The sequence below is a fragment of the Poecilia reticulata genome, chromosome 13 (genome assembly GCF_904066995.2).
Source record: "Poecilia reticulata chromosome 13, P_reticulata-male-v2, whole genome shotgun sequence".
NCBI classification, from domain to species: domain Eukaryota; kingdom Metazoa; phylum Chordata; class Actinopteri; order Cyprinodontiformes; family Poeciliidae; genus Poecilia; species Poecilia reticulata.
This window is the reverse complement of record NC_088842.1, coordinates 901,747-921,790: the sequence shown is the minus strand read 5'-3', so window position 1 is coordinate 921,790 and position 20,044 is coordinate 901,747. Positions and strand designations below refer to the sequence as shown.

At 38.7% G+C, this 20,044-nt stretch overlaps 2 protein-coding genes across 4 annotated transcripts in view; both read right to left on the bottom strand.

Moving 5' to 3' along the window:
* Window positions 1-11,146, bottom strand: part of ubash3bb (ubiquitin associated and SH3 domain containing Bb) — a 70,029-nt gene extending 58,883 nt beyond the window's left edge. For all 3 annotated transcript variants that reach the window (XM_081614461.1, XM_008425127.3, XM_081614462.1), the window contains exon 1: window positions 10,804-11,146. In XM_081614461.1, coding sequence (XP_081470587.1) covers window positions 10,804-10,931 — 128 coding nt within the window. In that variant the 5' untranslated portion in view covers window positions 10,932-11,146. The remainder of the gene's footprint in view (window positions 1-10,803) is intronic.
* Window positions 11,147-11,234: 88 nt separating this feature from the next.
* gkup (glucuronokinase with putative uridyl pyrophosphorylase) overlaps window positions 11,235-20,044 on the bottom strand; it is a 29,358-nt gene continuing 20,548 nt past the window's right edge. Inside the window, exons 20-23 of the mRNA XM_008425129.3 lie at window positions 14,770-14,838; window positions 13,835-13,898; window positions 13,680-13,751; window positions 11,235-11,668 (exon numbers count right to left, since the gene is read on the bottom strand). Coding sequence (XP_008423351.1) covers window positions 11,573-11,668; window positions 13,680-13,751; window positions 13,835-13,898; window positions 14,770-14,838 — 301 coding nt within the window. The 3' untranslated portion in view covers window positions 11,235-11,572. The remainder of the gene's footprint in view (window positions 11,669-13,679; window positions 13,752-13,834; window positions 13,899-14,769; window positions 14,839-20,044) is intronic.

The window sequence follows — 20,044 nt, the reverse complement described above, 5'->3', positions numbered from 1 at the left end:
ATTTATTAGAATTACAGCTTCATTAATTCATACAGAGGAACCCTTAGAACATGGGAAGAGTTTTAGCAAAAGTAAAAAGATAATTTCTAGCTTTAACCAGAGGATATATCTGTATAACCTTGATTAGTCAGGGCCACAATGACTCATTCACACACATGAGGTTTCATATGACACATTGTGAGATTCTGCAGTTGTCTTAGAGCTCTGAACAGCCAGTGGTTTAGTTTTAGATACAACAATGGGGGTTGTGCTATTTGTCACCAGTCAGCTGGAGGGAAACCCAGGGCCGAGTGTGAAGCTTTCTGTCCGACAGTCTGGGGAGAACCAGGGTAGTCTGATGAGTTTATTCACCTATTCAATACATCTCATTCAGCGGCGGAATCCCAGCAGGCCTGGACCTGATGAATCAAACTGAAGGTCATGCAAATGCTGAGACTGGAATTCATTTAGGCAACGGTGGAAGTAAGTAAATAAATACAGGAGGAGTTTAATACCAAGGCTACCTGAAAACTTCTTCAAAAACCAAAAAAATGATCAAATCTGTTTTATTCAAGGTATTCCAAAAGAGTAAGCAGCCCTAATTACCTAATTACATGAAACGAAATGATGATTCATTTCTGTTCAGGTGTTTGTGTCTCATCATTTGAATGAATCAGATCTCCCGTCACAAGATGTGAGGCACCCGAATTGAGGAGAAGCAGACAAACAAAAACACGAGATACGCAAATCAGTGTGTCTCTATACTCATATTGCCAATACAAAATCTCTACAATTCAGAAATGTACCTATGCAAAGGATGATGGCTAAAATCCACCAATATTTAAGTTGAGACCCCCTTTAGCCCTTGTGTTTACAAAGGGGGTCCAACCGACGCCACACCCGAATCACTTGTATCGTTTGCCTCAGTCCTCGCACGCACAAGGGTAAAAACACGTATAACTGCCGTTTTTAATAGTTTACACATGTTAACATCTGCCAATACACACAGTATTAATGGAACTGCCGCAGAAACTAATATCTACAGTCTTCTTTATTTTAGCAAATTAGTGGCAAGGAAAACGTCTGGCTGCTTTGCCAAAGAAAGACAGTAGAGTGTGAAAAAACAATTGTGACAATTTTCCCAAACTGTATTTTCCTTCTAATGTTTTAGGGACGCTCTACAAAAGAAAATATGTGAATACGTTCAATTAGAAGTTATGTTTTAGTGAAAATGTTGATTTTGTCACTCAAAGCAAACAATGATTATATGACTAGATTATATTTTCTGTTGAGGCTTATTTATCAGGTTAAAAGTACATTTTGAAAGTAACTTTAAAGCAAGTATCAAAACTACTTTTCAATAAGTACACGCTTCTGTAGGAAATGTTTTATTATTCATATGATGCACTATCTATCTTAAATGTTGGGCTTTCGTTAGCGGTGTGCAAATGAAGAGAAATAAAGGTTTGAAAACATCCATTTTTGTGGAAACAATTTTCAAATAATATTTTACGTTTTTGAATATTACTGTAGGCAAACACTTTTTTATTTTAAAATGGTTGAAAAAACATACAATAAATTTATCTTCCTGCTTTTCCAATGTCTCTATCCTCTTTTGGACAGGAGATTTTAGTGCTTTTGCAAAAACACTACAAAACAGGACATTTTGAAAAGATAAAAGGCGCAACCATAATATCTCCACACCAAAGCAATGCAAAAATGGTTATTTATGATGACAAACAAGAGTGTCATGTAGCCAAGGTGACACATGAAGGAGCTTCCTTAACAGAAATTTAAACCTGGTTAAAATTAGTTAAACTCTGACCTACAGCTGAAATCAGCGAACTGATGAAATAGCAGAAACTAGTTCAATGTCAGCAGCTGCTCCTGTTTTCTGGGAACTCAGCACTGTTTGCTTTCCCTCAAAGTGAGAAGAAAAGCCACAAACACCATGAAACATTAACCTGAACAAAACTTCTAATCTTCTGAGTGTTCCTGTATGAAAATAATGCCAGAAATCATTGGGACTAAACTGTTACCACTGCAGTTTTTTGCAAAATATGCAAATTTGATACAGATAAGAAAAAAACACCTAATCCCAGTACAAAAACTTTTTATTGAAAAACTTGAGCTTTTTTTCTAAACCAGCATATTTCCATTTTTTGTAAATCCAGTTTGCGCAATTATATGGTCGCATTAACTAGACTTTAATTGTTTTAGCATAAAACACCAAGGTGAACTTCAGACCTTATATTCTCATCACTCAGTGTTTCACAGCCAACAATGCAGTGAGGAATGTTTGCTTTGCTACGGACTGGAAGCCGATGTGAGCGCCATGTTCATGGGAAAATGAAACATCTTTTCTAAATTGGTCAAATAAGTTAAAACTTTCAGCAAGTTTGCATGTAGATTCTTTCTTGCTGCTCCACCACCGTTAGCATGAGATGCAGACTGGCCTCCTCAGCAAGCAGTGGGACTACCTGTCATTTCCTCCAGCCTCAGTGAGACATTTGAGTAGAGACAATGGGCCTATAATCTGATAGTGCTGTCTGTTTCCGGACAGAGCTTCAAATGGACTACAATACCATCCCCATGCTGAAGTGCACCAATAAATGATGGCAGTGATCGTCCTCTCCTATTTCAGGAAGGAGGCTAATGACATTTATCTAACCTTGTACGATGCAGCCGTATGATGACGATACATCAAATGCATGAATGAAAATAAATTAGAAAATTAAAATCTTGTAAAAGCGTTCCCATTAAGCTGAAACCATCTTCTGAATGCTGCTAACGTAGCAAAAGGCTCACAATCATCTGCACTTCAAAGGCACCCAGCTAAAAAAAAAGGAAATGATTCAATAATTCATGAGATAGAAACTCCACACGGCTTCAGAGTTCCCAAGCTATATGCGGCTCATACAGATAAAACAGAGTTAGCATTCTGAACATTTTCTTTTTCCTCCTCCAAATCAGAAAATATATGCAGCCTAAGAGCTGAGCTATACAGAAAATGTGTTTAGTGTGCTCCCCGCTGTGTCACAGGAGACAAAGTTTGCAGTTAAATATGGGAGTTTACGACCTTTCACTGCGTTCAGATCCAGATCAGGAGATTAGTCTTTCTGCGTGTCAGTTTGGACAGCAGCTGGTATAAAAATACATTCAACATAATCTACAAAGGAAGTGACAGTCTATTCATCAGAACATTAGCAGGCAACAGATGCATGTTGATTTAACATAGAAAAGCTTTTTGTTTTTTCTATATATTTTCAAGAAGTTGTCCTAAAAGGTCCAGGTTGGCCCTTTGTTAGCAACAGCACTGTATCTGTTTTAATGTTCGAATACAAAAAGTTAATGGATGTCAGTCATAAAAAGCATTAAAACACAGTGGACAACCACCTATTCACTGTTCAGTATTCTCAGATTGACCACATAACTCCAGATAATTTGTGGAGTACATGTCCGTTTCTGGATTTTCTTGGTAGCGTCGGCTCATTAGCGCACGTGCTAAAAGAGATTTTTTTTCTTCTTGTATTTCATTGTAAATGTAAAAATGTTATACAATACAAAAGACACAAATAATGGTTGATTCACATTTTGTTCCACTATTTTCTGAAAAAATCAAACTATTACATTTATATACCTGTGAACAGTAATTAAACATGAGGGAAGATGGAGAAATAAATGAATGTTTCCCAATGAACATATGGGACAGTCTTATCCAGTCCAATAACACCTTGAGTTAATCTCATAAAAGATGTGTATTATTCTTTGGCCGTGATGAATCCACCAGAGGACGCATTGATAATATTAACAGTCCATGTGAGTCCAATAGATAATTGTCTACTGAACTACAAATCGTTTTAACAAAATTATGACAATTATTGTTAGTTATGACAATTATAGCATTGCCTCGGCAAATAGATCATTTAATAGTAAGTAGTAGTTCCATTAATATAATAAATAAATGTTACTTATTTATCTACATTTTAAGAATAATCCATCCATATGCATTTCTTATAATGCAAAGTGTTATAAGAAATATAATATAAGTGAAATGTGCAAGGATTTGCTTTAAAGTAAATACTTACAGACGTATTTTGTAGGTATTTAGTCTGCTTTAATCCACATGTAGTGTGTTTGTGTAGAAAGTCCGGTTGGTTTGTGTAGGTGTGAATGTGTCACCGAACTCTGATGCAGAACAAAAGAACTAACTCTGGCCCGCCCACAAACCTCGGTCTCGGTTCGGCTGAAGTGAACTCTGGTGTGGTTTGAATGTGTATGTGAATGCCCAGCAGACCAGAGAATACTTCAAAAGCAGGAAATGGGCTATAGCACACGGCATTCTGGGTAAATACAACCAAAACAAATATGCGAGTCTGGCGATAGCGAGAGAAATGGCTCATGGTCAGAAGTGGAATGAAAAGGAGATCAGATGAAAATATAGCAAAATATAGCTGGCTTTGTTTACATTTCCTGACGAAGGAAGTTGCACTCAGTGTCTTTTTCGTTTCCTGCAGTGGTTCCTGGGGCAGCGCCACCACAGGTGAGGAGGGTAACAGTACAATACACAATACACATCTTAATCATCCAACAAAAAATGTTCTCATCAGTAGAGATGTCAACATTTTGTCACATCGCAGCACCACGACATGAGGATTCACGCTCACAAAGACCATCAATCCTGAACAAATCCTTTGTCCCCTCATCCATTTACACAGCTCTTAAAACAACGAGCATGACTCTGCTTCATGTATAATTGATCATTACATTAAGAGTTGGCCGACATGCACGTGGCTGACATTTACCATGTAAACGAGAAGCACCTTGTGACTTCCTGGAAGCCTTTGCTCTCTGGGAAGAGGACTGATGTGAAAAAAATCTATTCTGTTTTCAAGCGATTTATCTTCACGAGTGTGTGCAGGCGACTCACGACCGCTTCCTGGTTCCAGGATGATACATTTCTTCTCCAGTTTCCATATTTGTGTTGTTAGTCGTAACAATTCAGTTTTAGAAATGCAGTAGGAAATTGATTGCGTACCAGAATTAGCTTTCAGTTAGTCCGGGCTGATGGTCAGCTGGCTGGACACTGAAAAATCTGATCCTTTTTCTGATCAGTGAATGCATTATGAATAATAATAGCCATCGGGTTTCGCTAGCAACTACACTGTTAAATGTAAAAACCAAATGAAGAACGCTCACATTTAGGATCAGTTAAGTGTTAAAAAAAGGAATGAATTACAGCAAAGTTTCACTGTTTTGTTGTTTTTCTAAGTAGGGACGAGACTTTAACATGTTCATTTTTATTAATCAATTACATAGAGAAAGGTTTTGCACAATTATTTGTTCTTTTTATATATAGTTTCTGTAATTGCGTGTTTCTGGTACACCTGTACTGATGCACAACTGATATCCGCAATCAACAGTGATGGATGACAAAGCAGCTCTTCTTTTTCCTACTTGGGGCAAATTTTAGCTTAAAAAACAATCTGAAGGGACGCTGGTAAAGACTATGCGTTCCTTCAAGTTATACTAAGTTGTACTAAACTTGAAGCCTATCAGCTAAATAGCATCTCAATGCTAAACATGTGGCAGCAGCAAAGATGTCTCTGGCGCTATTGTTAACGTCCACATTTCTAAAAAAGTTTTTTATTAAAAGAAGTTCCATGAATGATCAGGAGTTCCTGAAACACTGGTAAACTGAATGGGTAGAATAGCACCCTGCACCAGTCTGACATTGCGAGGTGCTACCACTCATTTTAAGTTTCAGGCTTTGTCTGTAACCAGAAGTTAGGGATTTGAAAATGGTGCCAACCTTTTGGAAAATCTCACATTCAAGGTAAGAATCTACGTACTCCAGGAATACAAATGGAGGCTGTTGTTTTAGTCATGCTAAGTGTACGATTGCTAATATAAGGTGTTAATTGCCATAATCAGTCAATCTTTGTTTTGTTTTACTGCTTTCTCGCTCAAACACATCGCTTCTGTTCCTGTTGCAAACAATTAGGGACTGATAATAGCACCAGAATTTTATTTTTTGGTTTATTTTATTGGTGTCTATAAGTCAATGCTTTATAAAAACGGCAAAGAAAATTTCAACAGGTGCAGTTCTTCTAATTTTTATTGATTTATATGCTAAAAAAAAAGCAAGCAGAAGTATGGATAAGTTTGCAACCTCAACCAATTCAAAATGTTCTTGTTCTCCAGACCAAAAGTAGTCTCCTGGTAACAGGGAGATGTTTGAGAATTTTATAGCAACAAAAGAAAGAGCTGAATATGCTCAGGATAGTTAGTGGGTCGGGGTGCTCAGGTCGCAAAGGGAGGCCAGACGTCGTGTCAGAGCCTGTAGTGATGATATAAAGGAGGCTGTGGCTTCCCTCAGGGAGTCTGTATAGGCCCACTGCAGACCTGCCTGGGGGCCAGCCATCATCTTCTGTGTCTATTCAGCAAACCACACACAATGTGGAGCATATGTCTGACTGTGAGAGGTCAGAAGACTCCCAATGACGGCTGAATGAAGGAAAAAAGGGAAGTCTGCAGATATGGAGGATAAGTACAAGTTTTCATTATTGATTTTCTACAGCTGTGACCTGATGGGAACAAGGGGCGTTTATTTATTTACTTTGTTAGATAATATTATGAAATATTTTTTACAATATATTCAAGTTTCACTTTGATTATAAATCAGCAATCAAGTGGGCCTTGCAGAGGATAGTGAGGAAGAGCTGAAGGGTGTGTCCAGGATCAGGAACAGATGTCGGATCATCAACAGTTCATTATGCACATTCTGAAGTATCACATTAGAAAAAAAGATATTAGTAACTGTTTTGTAAAAAAAAAAATTTTTTTTAAAGTGTAAAATAGCTTTTACACTTGCTTAAGGTGGTTTTTGGCTCTTAAAACGAGTTGATGCGTGAAAGAGGAGATAGAAAAACATTTACAGAACAAGATCCGATGTGGTTCACACGTCCAACCAGCGAGGAGCATGTGCCTTACCAGAGGCACAGAACTCAAAGAAAGTCCAAATCACTTTCAGTGGGGAGTCTGTCCAGTTTTCTGAGATTTGTGCTCCATGCTAGTTTGCAACTTCCTGTTTACTGCAACCATCCCGAGCTCCAACATCTGATAAAATTCCAAACTAGGGAACACGTCTTATTCACATTTTTGTTTTTATCTTTGTTGCTGCATTTCAAAAGTTTGCTCACAATTGGTATGACAATCGAAAACATTCTGCTGATTCTGCTGCCGTCAGGTAAACAAACAAGATCAAAAACAGAACCAAGCGGCTGCTTCAGCTTTAGGATGTGAAAATACTGAACTGCTGTTGAGAATATGAATTTTATATTATTGCACTAATTGTGTTTTTATCTCTTTATGATGTTTTTTACACTATTATGCAGCCCAGAAAAACTTTACCCTGTTTTGTTGCATCCTATTTAGCATAAAGCAAATCCTCTCAGAGAAGCATACCGTATTGTTCAGCTCAGCTCTTTTCACATTTGCTCCTCTAACCACATAATCTCACCTCCTCATCTCAAGCTGCATCAGTCCTTCCTCAAGCACAACTTCAAGAATAAAGGAGTTAATCATGCACGCTCTTCAGAATTACGTTTTCGTTCTGTCCGGGATACCCGAGTTAATTTTAGATGTTCAATTTTTGCGTACATTTCACATTTCACACTTGCCACAACGGAGCTTTTCATGCTGACTTTAAAAGTTAAAATGCGTGGGCTGTGTTGCCTCATGTTGAGGTGACAAACTACAATATACAGCTGAAAAGAGAACTGCTGCTGTTTGGGACAGTCACAGTGGCGGGTCTGATGCCAAACTATCTTCTTTTCCTCAGGTTCTACATCACTGTATGACATCCATGATACAGAAGAATAAAGAACTGAACCAAAAAGAGATTGATTTTGCAAATTATTCCTCCTTTACTGTACATAGCTGTCAGTGTTAGGCACAAATGCATTTAATGGCACGTTCACAAGGAGCTCTAACCCTAATTAAAGGAATTTGCGACTGATTGTACCGTTTTTACATGACAAACACGAACCGAGCTCAGAACGTCCTGCGTCATTAAACTGCTGTCAGCTGAAAAAGAGAAACAGCATTTTCCCTCCAAGGCGAGAGCAAGGTGACTGCTGTGTGTCCTGCGCTCGGTTCAGCCTGTTATGCATACATGTTAAAGTGTACGCCAACTTTTTCAAATGCCACATTTAGTGTAATAATCATTGCAAGAGAAAAAGAATCTCTCTTCAGTTTCACCATCCTAGCAAACATCCAAAAGGTTTTTGGACCTGAACTGATATTTCAAACTAGCTTAAACTGAATTCATCTTCACATAAATTCTAGTTTCATTTGAAGAAAATGAACCTCCCAACATGATAGGACCACCACAGAGCTTCAATCTGGGTATGGAGGTGTTTTCAGTCATGTGCAGACATACCATTTGGACTTAAGGCCCAAACATTCAGTTTGTTTCTATCCAACAATGTTCTAGGAGGTTTAAGGATGTTGGATGTTGCTCTGCACCCATTTCCTGTCTGATTACTGTCAATTAGGGTCACCAGTAAAACAAAAAGTGGAACAAAAAAGTAAAAAGGTGCTTTACTAAAGTATTAATTTAAGGGTGTTCCTAGATATAAATCATAGTGACTTTTTATGCTGTTTTTTCTACTATAAATGTGGTGGTTTATCACCTAAAATCACAGTGGAAGAAAAAAAATTAAAGGTATAATCAAATTCTCATTTCTATGAGAAACTTGACATTTTAGCAGGAATGTGCTGTCCTGTTACCACCTACAACTGAGAGCTCAAAGCACTCCGGCACCTCCAATTCTCCTCTTAGACCGTCCTACAGGTAAGCATAGCTGAAACAATAACTCTGATCATTTCATGTTTATTTTTTGGTTTTTTTTTCTTAGCTGATTTTCTTGTAAAACAGAATCAGAATTTTACTAAAATAAAATGTGAGAACGTAAGCAAAACTATGAACGTCAGTAAACTCCACTAAACTTGGAACTAATTCTTGGTAATAAGGATCTTGCACAACACCAAAGACATCAGAAACAAACAGACATCACTAACCGAGTTCACAGAGGAATGTTTGACACGCACTGCCCCGACATACGTTTTAGTGTAGGTAAAGTCCTACTCATTTCCTCGGCACCATAGATCATCTCTCTTAACCTCTGACACAATCTCTAACTTTGGCTTTAGATTTAAATCGTTCACCCAGAAGAGGTCTGTACCACAGTCAGGGTGACTGAAATAAGGAACAAACATACCTTTCTTTGATTAAACTGGATGAACATATAACTAGGCATGCTATGAGGGAAAATTAAACAACTTCTTAAACCTTTTCAGCCATGTGGCCCCAAAGAGAATACACAGCCATGAAATTAGTCAGGTTTTCATTGCAACTAATTCATTGATGAAGTGGTATTATTTTATATAGGTATCAAAACATGCTATCTTTAACGTTCTCTTGTAGAACGTATTAATGAAGAAATAAAATATAATGAGGAGTATATTTGAACAAAAAAGTCATTTAAAAGTAGTAGTTTCTAATTGGTGCAATGTGATTCGAACATGACGAGAAACATATTTTGCTTTACTTCTAAAGTTCATATATTTATACTTAATCTCTGTATGCTGAGTGTGTAGTCAAATTCCTTGGTTGTGTTCACAATTTTATCAAATAAAGCCGATTCTGAAATGACTGTGAAAATGTTCACGCATGCAAGGATATCTGTTTGCTTCTTATTTTAATAAGCTAGCAGCCTTTTCTTTATACTGCTACACTTTACTTGTCATCATACTGTCAGGGCATTAAACTGATATGTTGCACATACTATAGGCTGGGATTTTTAAGAGTTTCCAGGACAGCAGGCCATTTGCATAGTGCATTTTTGAAAGCTTATAAAATACCTTGCATTGAGCTGTTCTAATTTATTATATTTTCATAAAGTCAAAAAAATATGCAATTAAAATCATTCTGTCCCAGCCTACCTCTAATATAATTATAACTAAGCAGTCTAATTATTCTAACCTTTTTTATATATGGATGCAGACATTTCTAGAAATGGTGTTATATGGAACCGTTTAGAAAAGAAAGTAAGAAAATATCATTTATTTGTAACTTTTATCAATAAAAAGAACCTGAACATCCTCTAAACCTGCCCTGGAAGCTCCACATTCAGGCAGGGAGTCATGACTTCATGCCTCCTGACTAACCAACATGTCAGTAACCAACACAAGGGTCCTGACGTCCCACATGGGTTTAGAAATAAGTATTACAATTACATTTTAACACTTAGACAGCAAGATATAAAACAGTAATTCTTGTCTCTCAAAAAGCATGAGAAAATTGCTTGGTAAAATATGAAGCCAACATTTACATCTCTTAATAATCAGACATAACTAATTCAGCTGTTGTTGCCAATTCTGACCGCTTCCCCGCCTGACTAATTCTGACACTTTTTTCGGTCTTTTTCATTTTTATATGAGTATAATTATTTATTTCCCTCCTCTGTTCCACTCTAGTGTTGTGTCGAGCACTATTTAAGGATGAGCAGCTAACCGGAGAGATGCCGCGCCTGACCGGTCCGCCACTCCTCCCAGCGGCGGTGTCCCCAGCTGCACCGTCCCCTCTGCCTTCACACACACACACACGCGCACACGCACACACACACACACACACACACGCACACGCGCACACGCACACACACACACACACACACACACACACACACACACACACACACACACACACACACACACATACACACACACAGAGCCATACGTTGTTCGGGTCCTGCTACTTACGCCCGGTGTCTGGAGAAGCCCATGGACAACAGCACGTCCAGGTTGGAGCTGGATTTCATCGAGCCCGGTCGGCTCTGGCGAAGCCTCCGGGGGAGAATTTTGCTGTACAGGTCCTCCTTGGCCGCCATAGTCCAGTCCTCCACCGGCGTCAAGCAGTCCTACCCCGAGTCCGTTACAGCTCACGGTCAGACCCGCGGTTAGTCCATGAGCCTCGGCAGCTGGTCCGCATGAGCTGAAGAGCTGAGGCAGCGGGAAGCAGTGAGGGGAGCGGAGCTGAGAGCAGCGCTGAGCGGCTGCTTCTCCGCCCACTGGAGGAAACTGCGAATTAGATCCGATAACCGAGCCTATAGAATCCAGCGGAGACACACAAAACTACACCAGGAGAAACATTGCAGCTACATCCAGCCATCTTTAGAAAGGACACAAGAAAACACAGCATATTAAAATTTATTTTTAATTTCAGTATAAAATTATAACTTCTAAAAATATATCTCACATTATAGAAAATAATTACAGAATTTAAATTGTTGCTACTGACAATTTCAAACTCCACCTAATCCCCCCCCCTAGCTGTGCAGCTTGTTTTTACTCTAGATGCAGAGACACTGGGTCCCTCACTAACGATTAGTTTAATTCGTTTCCAAGCGTGGATCATGATTTGCTGGTCCATTGTTACAATAAGGCCAACCAGAGTGTGCTGGGCCTAACAGCGGGACTGCCACTCTGCTAAATGGTGTTGTGCTGCGGAACATTTCTTGTACTGGTCAGGTTAGTGAAGGCCTCCGACGGAGCTGGCAGATGGGATGAACGGTGAGATGACACAGAAGACGCAGCCTGCCTCCTGGAAAGCCTGCCTCATCTCCACCTAGTGGGCAACAAAGAGACTGCATCAGACACAGAGGCGCACTGACCTCACACAACATGGAACCCTGGGCACACAGCCCATCACATAAGGCTCTGTTGTTGTTTTATGGATACAAAACATATCAAGGAGTCATAATTGTTAGTGTCTCTCTTCCAGACTATGACAGGGTCTTTAAACGTTGCATTCACTGTTGGGTTTGATGAATCACATTTGAATATCACAATGTGATGCAAGGTTGACACAGACATTAAACCTCTGTCTGATATTAAATCTGACTATACCTGTTCATGTTTTAGGTCATATAAAACAGAAGAATAAGAGAATTTAATAAAAACTTTTCATACATTCCCAAGTATTTGGTAGAATTTACTATTAAATTATAAGAATTGAGTCAAATGTTTTTGTTTGTTTTTCCTTTAGAAGCTTTAGATAATAGTTAGCTGGTATTTCAGCACATTCCTCCTGACAGAATGGCTGTAACTGAGTCAGGTTTGTCTGCTGAACATGGCTTTCAACCGTTGACTTCCTATGTCAGGGTCATCGTGCATTCAGAAAATCCATTTGTGCCAAAATTTCAACTTCCTTGCTAATTTATTGAGATTTTGCTTCCATATCATCACAGGATCTTCTTTCCTTATGACTTCCTCCTGCAATAAAACACTTACACAAAATGACGCTGCCAGCCTCGTCCTCAGGCTGTAAGCTTCTCCATTTCTCCTCCAAATGTGATGATGGCCATTAAGGCCACTTCAATTTGGCACGTCTCCATAAGTTACGGTTTCTGTCCCCGAGTGCTTTTGCAAAGTGCAATCTGTGTTTTTTATGCCACTTTAGGAGCAATGACTTCTTCCTGTCTGAGCGGCCCATCAGGACACTTCACTGTGGATAATCAGACTGTTACCAGCATCAGCAGCATCTTCACAAGATCTTTTGCTTTTGTTCTGCTCTTTTCATACTCTTAACACGCTCATCTCTGGGACACGTCTCCCTTCAGTTCCTGGACAGCATGGGGCTGGACATTCTCATGTTTCTGATATAATTCTTTGACCAGATGACCTCAGAACCTTCAGGCATTTTGAAACTGGAGGAACCAGACGTCTAGACGTCTCTTACTGATATCTCGCCATCCTTCCTTCATGACATATCATCAAATGAGCTTTTACCAAATTGATGAAAATGGTGATTATTAACTAGCAGTACTAAAGTCGCACCCACAGTGAAGACGGTATTTAAAATTCCTTAACAAAAATAATTAGCTTAATGGCAAACAACATAATTTTACTTTTCTAGCTTCTGTAAGCAGCTAGCTGGGCTACAGAGCTATCCTGCAGTTTTTAGATGTGCCACAGGTACAAAACACTGGAATGAAATGGCTTAATGACCTCTTTCTTGTGTAGAGGCCTGCTAATGACCTAATTATTCTATTCTGGTGGTGCAGCAGAGGAACATCTAAAAGTTGCAGGGCAGAGGCCCTCCAGGACTGGAGTTTGACACCTGTGCACTAGTGCAACAAATAATTTGGGGTTCAGCTGGGTTTTTTAAATTCCTCTCATCCTGTTTAAAAAAAGTTAATGCAAGAAGCATTTTTAAACAGGTTTTTATTTCTGGTTACTTGTGCTGAGCTGTGATTGGGTTAGATTTCTCTCTTCTTCAGTAAAGCCACACATCTCTGAGTTTTATTTCCAAACCTACCCTGCCCATGCACACATTTCTTTCCATCTCACAATCATGCACTACTTTGCATGGTTAGCACAGATAATCACAATAAAAACCATTTTAATATTGCTATAATGTGACAAAGTCAAACGGTTCAATCATCCTCAGCTGTAATTGTGGAGAATAATTAAAATTAGCTGAGGGTTCTCTCCATGTAGGATAAGTGGGTATAGACAGTGGATGGGAGGATTTGGTGCTTGGGTGAATTATTTTTGCCTTCGTCAACCTGAACCATTTTCTGTTCAACGATTAAAAAATTAGCTTCAGTCCTGAGAGTAAAGGAGAACAGCCTTACCAGCCTGACCTGGTCCAGACACAGGCCCACCACGGCGCCCCCACTGCCGGGGAGCTTCACTGCTGAGCCAAACTGTCAGTTCAGATAGAGTGTTCATTAATAAATGTACAATGGGTGCTCTGGAGGGAACTCAGTTTTCACCTCCTAACACCCACCTGCCTCGCCAGCTGAACCATCCTGAGGTTCCCAGGACCCAGACAGTCATCAGTGTAGATAGACCTGTAAACCACATTTACTATCAGATCAGGCAGCTGTAGAATCTAAGCATTTATTTAGAAAAGGTAACAAATATTCACTTTGATATGATGTAGAAGATCATCTATCATAATGAAATAACGGATTAGTACTAATCCGTTGTAGGCTAAGAAAAATGAAATTAAGTTACAAAGATATAGTCATAATTTTGAGAGAAAAAAGTCATATGATAGTAAGTCATAATAACAAGAGAATAATGTCATATTACATTAATAAAGTCATATTAATGCAAGAAAAATGTAGTAACACGATGATAGTTATAATACTAATAGAATGAAGTAACATTTTCATGATCATTCCTACATGAAAATAATTTTAAAAATGAGGACTATTGAGCATCTTGTGAAGTTATACTTCAATATCAGTTTTACAAATATTGATTTTCACTTTCCGTTTTCAGAAGACGGATTAAACTGAATTCCATGGCTACAATTAAAGTTTGTTGCTTCATAATCCTGTTTGCTTCTGTTCTCTGGTGAACCTGAGGTCCTCACACACCAGCTGCCATTACACACACATTACATCACACAGGTGGACTCTTCCCATTAGTTCCAAATAGAAATAGTAGAATTTGATTTTATTTAGGAGTATTAAACTGGGTGAATACAAAAGCACACATTTTCATATGTTTATTTTAGCAAAAATGTGAAAATTGTTTTTCTCCCATTTTTCAGATATGAGCTACTTTGTGTTGGTCAAGCACATAAAATCCCAATAGAATCAGTTTCTTTTAAAGAACGTTGCCTATTGCATCTTTGCATAGTAACAGCATCCTCAGAGTCTTCTGCAGATGCGACAAACACTCTGTATACCAGGCCAGAGAACCCAGGGTTACCTGCGAAGCTCAAAGTTCTGGTCCATCAGTTGGGCCAGACGAGTCCAGTCTCTCTCTTTAATCGCTGACCTGAGGGGAGAAAAACAACAAACAAAAAAAGTCCTCAGGTCTGAGTTTGGATCTATAAATGAGCTCAGACCCGACTTATCCACGCTGAAGCTAAAAGTCAGAAAACAAGCGAGATTTGTTTATTGCTTCTCACTGAGCAAACTGCTAACATACCATCACCAACAGACTCCAGTAACAACACATTTCTCTCTACACTGTGTGTCATGAATCTAATCTGTCTGTCTATGGAGGGAAAGATTGCTGATAATATATGTAATAAATGAAATAAGAAAGTCTACGAGAATGAAAACAGACAGTGTTTACATGCACAGGTAAAACATACATCATGTGCATAAACATGATCAGATGTGCAGTTATTATCCCAATGAGGATGGTTTTTCTCCACTGTTAAACATCCATCCATCCATCCATCCATCCATCCATCCATCCATCCATCCATCCATCCATCCATCCATCCATCCATCCATCCATCCATCCATCCATCCATCCATCCATCCATCCATCCATCCATCCATCCATCCATCCATCCATCCATCCATCCATCCATCCATCCATCCATCCATCCATCCATCCATCCATCCATCCATCCATCCATCCATCCATCCATCCATCCATCCATCCATTTTCTTCAGCTTATCCGGGGTCGGGTCGTGGGGGCAGCAGCTTCAGAAGGGAGGCCCAGACTTCCCTCTCACTTCGCTAAATATTCAGCAATACATTCATTTTGTTTAAAAAAATTTAAAATATACTGTCAAGAATTACCATAAATACTCCTGAATTACTTCACATACTCAGTCCCACTTTTATAGAAACACCCGGTTCCCAAAAAAACTAAAATATGCTGAATTATCATAAATATTCTGTCCCAAATTACGTTAAATGAGATGTTCAAATGATCTGAAACATGCTATGCTAACTTACCTTAAAATTTAGTCCCACTTTACTTAAGCCACACCATTCCTTAAAGCCTAGAATATACTATCATTAATAACCATAAAAACTCTGCCCCATTTTACCTTAAATATTCAGCTCCACGTTACTTGAAGCACAGCGTCTAAAACACCTTAAATATTCCGTCCCAAATAAATAAAAGAAGCTGTATAAAGTTACCTGACAACACTCCGGACCAAATCACTAAAAATATGTTGTTTGAAATTAGGTTAGCGTTCTTACCCACACAGCACTCAAAAATTATCCAAAGAAAATTTACCAAATTCAAAAATCTAAACAGAATTTCTAAACAAAATATCTTTTTTCTGATCCATTGTTAAAAAGTAAACATTTGACATTATTATCGTCTTGCTGACCATTTACCAAAGTGTTATGTCAACTCATTGATATCATGTGATTCCAAGAAGGTATATGGGAAACTTAGCCTAAATTATGTGTTGTTCCAGTAAGTTAAGGTAATTTTATTTATATAGAACATTTTCAGCAACAAGGTAATTCAAAGTGCTTTACATGAGTTAAAGGGAAATAACAAACCAAAGGAAAGAAAACTAATCTAATGTTGTTCTAAAGTGTGTAAACTAAGTGCTCCTGTTCAGGGTTGCTAAGTATCTAATTCCATTTAGTGAGTACTCTACAGTTTCTGATAAAATAACCTAAAGAGTGACTGATCTAATTCCTTTTCTGGGTTAAAGTGAGTACTCCACAATTCTAAGTTTGTTCTAAATCCTTTTCTGGGTTAAAAGTAATATAAACTAAGCAGTGACTGTTCCTGTTAGGTATTTCTGGATTCCAAGTTCGTAGTTATTCTAATTCTAATTCTGATTCCATTTCTGGGCTTAATGATCTAAATGGTGCGTACTCCACAATTTCTGATATTACTAATAAACTAAAATAATCCTTTTTGGCTTAAATAGGGAGTACTTCACCTAAAACAAAAAAGAAGAAAGGACACATTAGGGCAAATGGCCACATTCAGACAAAACAATGGGCAAAACAAAGACACGAGTGAAGGCGGTGACATCAAAGGGCCATGAAACCACGTTACTGAGCCTCCCGGCAAAGTCCGATAAATATGTTGTTAAATATGCTCCTAAGCATGATGTCCTTAGGAGCATTCAGCTTCGCAACTCCATGGATGCAGGAGGGGGTGAGGAGGGAAGAGCGTTGTGTTTACATATCTTCAAGGAGATTAGAAATATGCAGCCCTTCCAAGGCTACATGGGGAAAGTCGATTCAGAGACAGAATGTCTTAGATCGGGAAGATTATAAATTTCAATCTTCCCTAAAGTCTCTCCGATACATCTCAGTTCCCAATCATCCAAATTAGTTTGGTCGTTCCACTGAACCGAATCTAGCAACTTCTCCAAGATCGATTCCATCCCATTAGTGAGTTTTAGAGTCCTTGTCTCTCTCCACACCAACAGTCTGAGTGTTTGCTAGTTCGGCCAAGTCCGTCACAAATTTGTGGACAAGCCAGGAATCCACAAACTCCAAACAGCAGAAATCCTGTTATCATGAATAAAACCAGGGTGAATCCTGCCAGGTGTGTCCCTGTAGGACAAGAGGGCTCTCCTGTGCCCAGACTTCTCGTCGAAAATTTGACCAATTGCATTGAGAGATTGGTTGACCAGATCCATAATTTGTAGATTTGGATGATGTGCAAAGAAAGGCTCCAAAAATATAGAAAAAGACACGACAAAAACAGAGCAAGCAGAGCAGATAAGGGCAGGGAGGGAGCAGAGGAAAAAAGCATCCGCCTTCATCGAGAGCAAGTGTACAATACAGCTGAATTCATGGTGTGTGACTTATGTAATTTAATACACCAAAATAAAAAAAAATGCAAATCAGCAGCTTATTATTGCAGCTATTATTCATAATTTCTAATATCAGTACCAGATTGGAGTTTAAGATAAAGTATAGTGAGGCATCGGTCTTTAGTCATTATTATAACTTTATCAGGCCTTAAAGTAAAAAAAATCCTGAGCCTGAAACTTATAGTGATATAGAAATGAACTATACCGTTGTTATTGCCACAGTTTAATAAAAAGTGTCTTTGAATAGTGAACAATTACTTCTAACAATACAATTAACAAGCTAAAGACTCAAACTTAAATAAGACTTCAGTACATTTCAACTCAAAACAAAATGTAAAATGTCTGTGTCCTAAAGGTTTGACTTACAGGCAAAAATCCCTCAATATTAAGTAAGAATCACTTCAGTCAATGTTTCAGCAAGTAATTTAGAACATACAACATTACCAACTAAATCAGTGTTTTTGGCCCAGCGCCCCCCCAGCCTTTATCCAGGTCCCTCACTGCCCCCCACCAAAGAATTTGTAGGCTACTTTGCACTGACTATTATTTTATCATTAATATTACTATCACTATTGTAGATGTTTTGAATTTTATGCTTGTTTCTGTATTTATCATCAAAAATAATTTCTCAGAAAACAAAAAAGCCATGTGAATAGAAATTATTTTCACAGGTGTCTATGAAAAATTTAATGAACATTCAAGTTAAACTTGGTAACAGCAGCCAATCAGAGTGGAAAAAATATTCTTATTCTTTGCCATTTTCTAGTTATTAAATATTCCACAAAATGACCAGATAAAAGATGTTCAACATGCCAGTTTAAACTTTGAACTATTTGCAAACCGACTGAGCTCTGCAACATTAAAACATGGATAGAACTGTAACTACATTAATCATAGCTCTTCTTCTCTTCAGTGTTTGTCAGTTTCTGGTGGTGCAGCTCTGTGCTGCCTTCAGGAGAATGGGACATCAGAGTATCATCATATGTTTCACATCATGTGTTGATTTTTTACTGTTCAGCGTCGGATTCTCTGTTTTTATGCCATAATTCACATCTAATTCGTCGCTCCGTTTTATGTCCCACTTCTCCTGTTTCTGAGTTTTGCGCAGCTTTTTTTTAAGCCCCTAAGTTGCAGGGCGGTCGGGAAGCGTATCGATGGGGAAAAGGCAGACTGACATAAACAACGGAAACAATTTCTGCATTCTAATTATTGAAATTTAAAAGTGCTGTGTTGTTCTCTCACCCCGTTTCATACCGGACCACTTGCAGCACCGTGTTAACGCTATAAAATGAACGCTCTCTATCGTGGTATCACCCATGGAGAGATTTCTTTATTTAAATGGGTTCATTTTTCAGAGGGATACAAAGTGAGAGTATCGTGATTTTCGTAATTACATGTTTATAAGAGCGATTTTCTGTTGTCCTTCCATGGAAGCGGGCAGCTTTCAAACGGAAATAAAACACTTTTTAATATAAGTTGCTGCTTAACATGATCACAGAACTGCCAAAACATATGTACAAAAATCCTCAATAAAACATAAAATATTAGAAAATCTGACACCAGACAAAGTGAATCTCAGCAACGTCATCAGTCGGTGTAACGCTGAACTGATGCGGTGAAGCTACCAGTAGCTGGAGCGGAGCTGCACCAAGAGCTACAAACACTGAATAGAAGAAGAGCTGCCATCGATACAGTTGCAGCCAAGCATGATTTAATGTTACACAATACAGTTTTAGCAAAGTCTAAACTGGTATTGTTGTGCATTTAAGGTGTAAAGTTTACCTTCGACCAAACGCCCCCCAAAGGCATCCCAGCGCCCCCCTTTTGTAAAAATGTCCGCCAACTTCCCGTCTTATCCTCTCTCCTCTAGCCATGCCCAGCGCCACTTGTTTTTAATTCCTTTCTCAAGTAAACGTGTTTCTTTACCGGGTCAAACTCCATCTTTCATATCGCATTTGATTTAACTGCCGAACCGAACGTATGCGCTGCTTTTCTACAAACCGTTTTACAGTCATTGGTCAAGAACACGGGAGCTAGAATCTGATTGGCAGACATCTTTGTCAATTATCTACAGTTTAGTTGAGGCGGGCCGTTTGGTCCAATGATCGCTTTGCTTTAAAGTCTGGCCCCCAGACGGAGCTTTTTACGCCTAAGTTTCAAATGTCTGACTAAATAAATCTTCCTTATTTTAATTGTAAGCAGTTCTTTAAATGTCCTGTGAGATGATATACTTACCCATGTATCCATAACAACTGGAACTTTCAATATCCAGCAAGTTATTTTCGCAATATACAGTCTATTAAACGAGTGCCCCCGGATTAATTACGCTCTCTGCAGCTGCAGCTGTGAAGTTGCCGTATTAACCCGATATTTGCTGGAAAGTGCAACGTCTCCCCTTTCAGAAACCGTTGGAATTTTTTAGATAGCGCTACGTGTGGCGG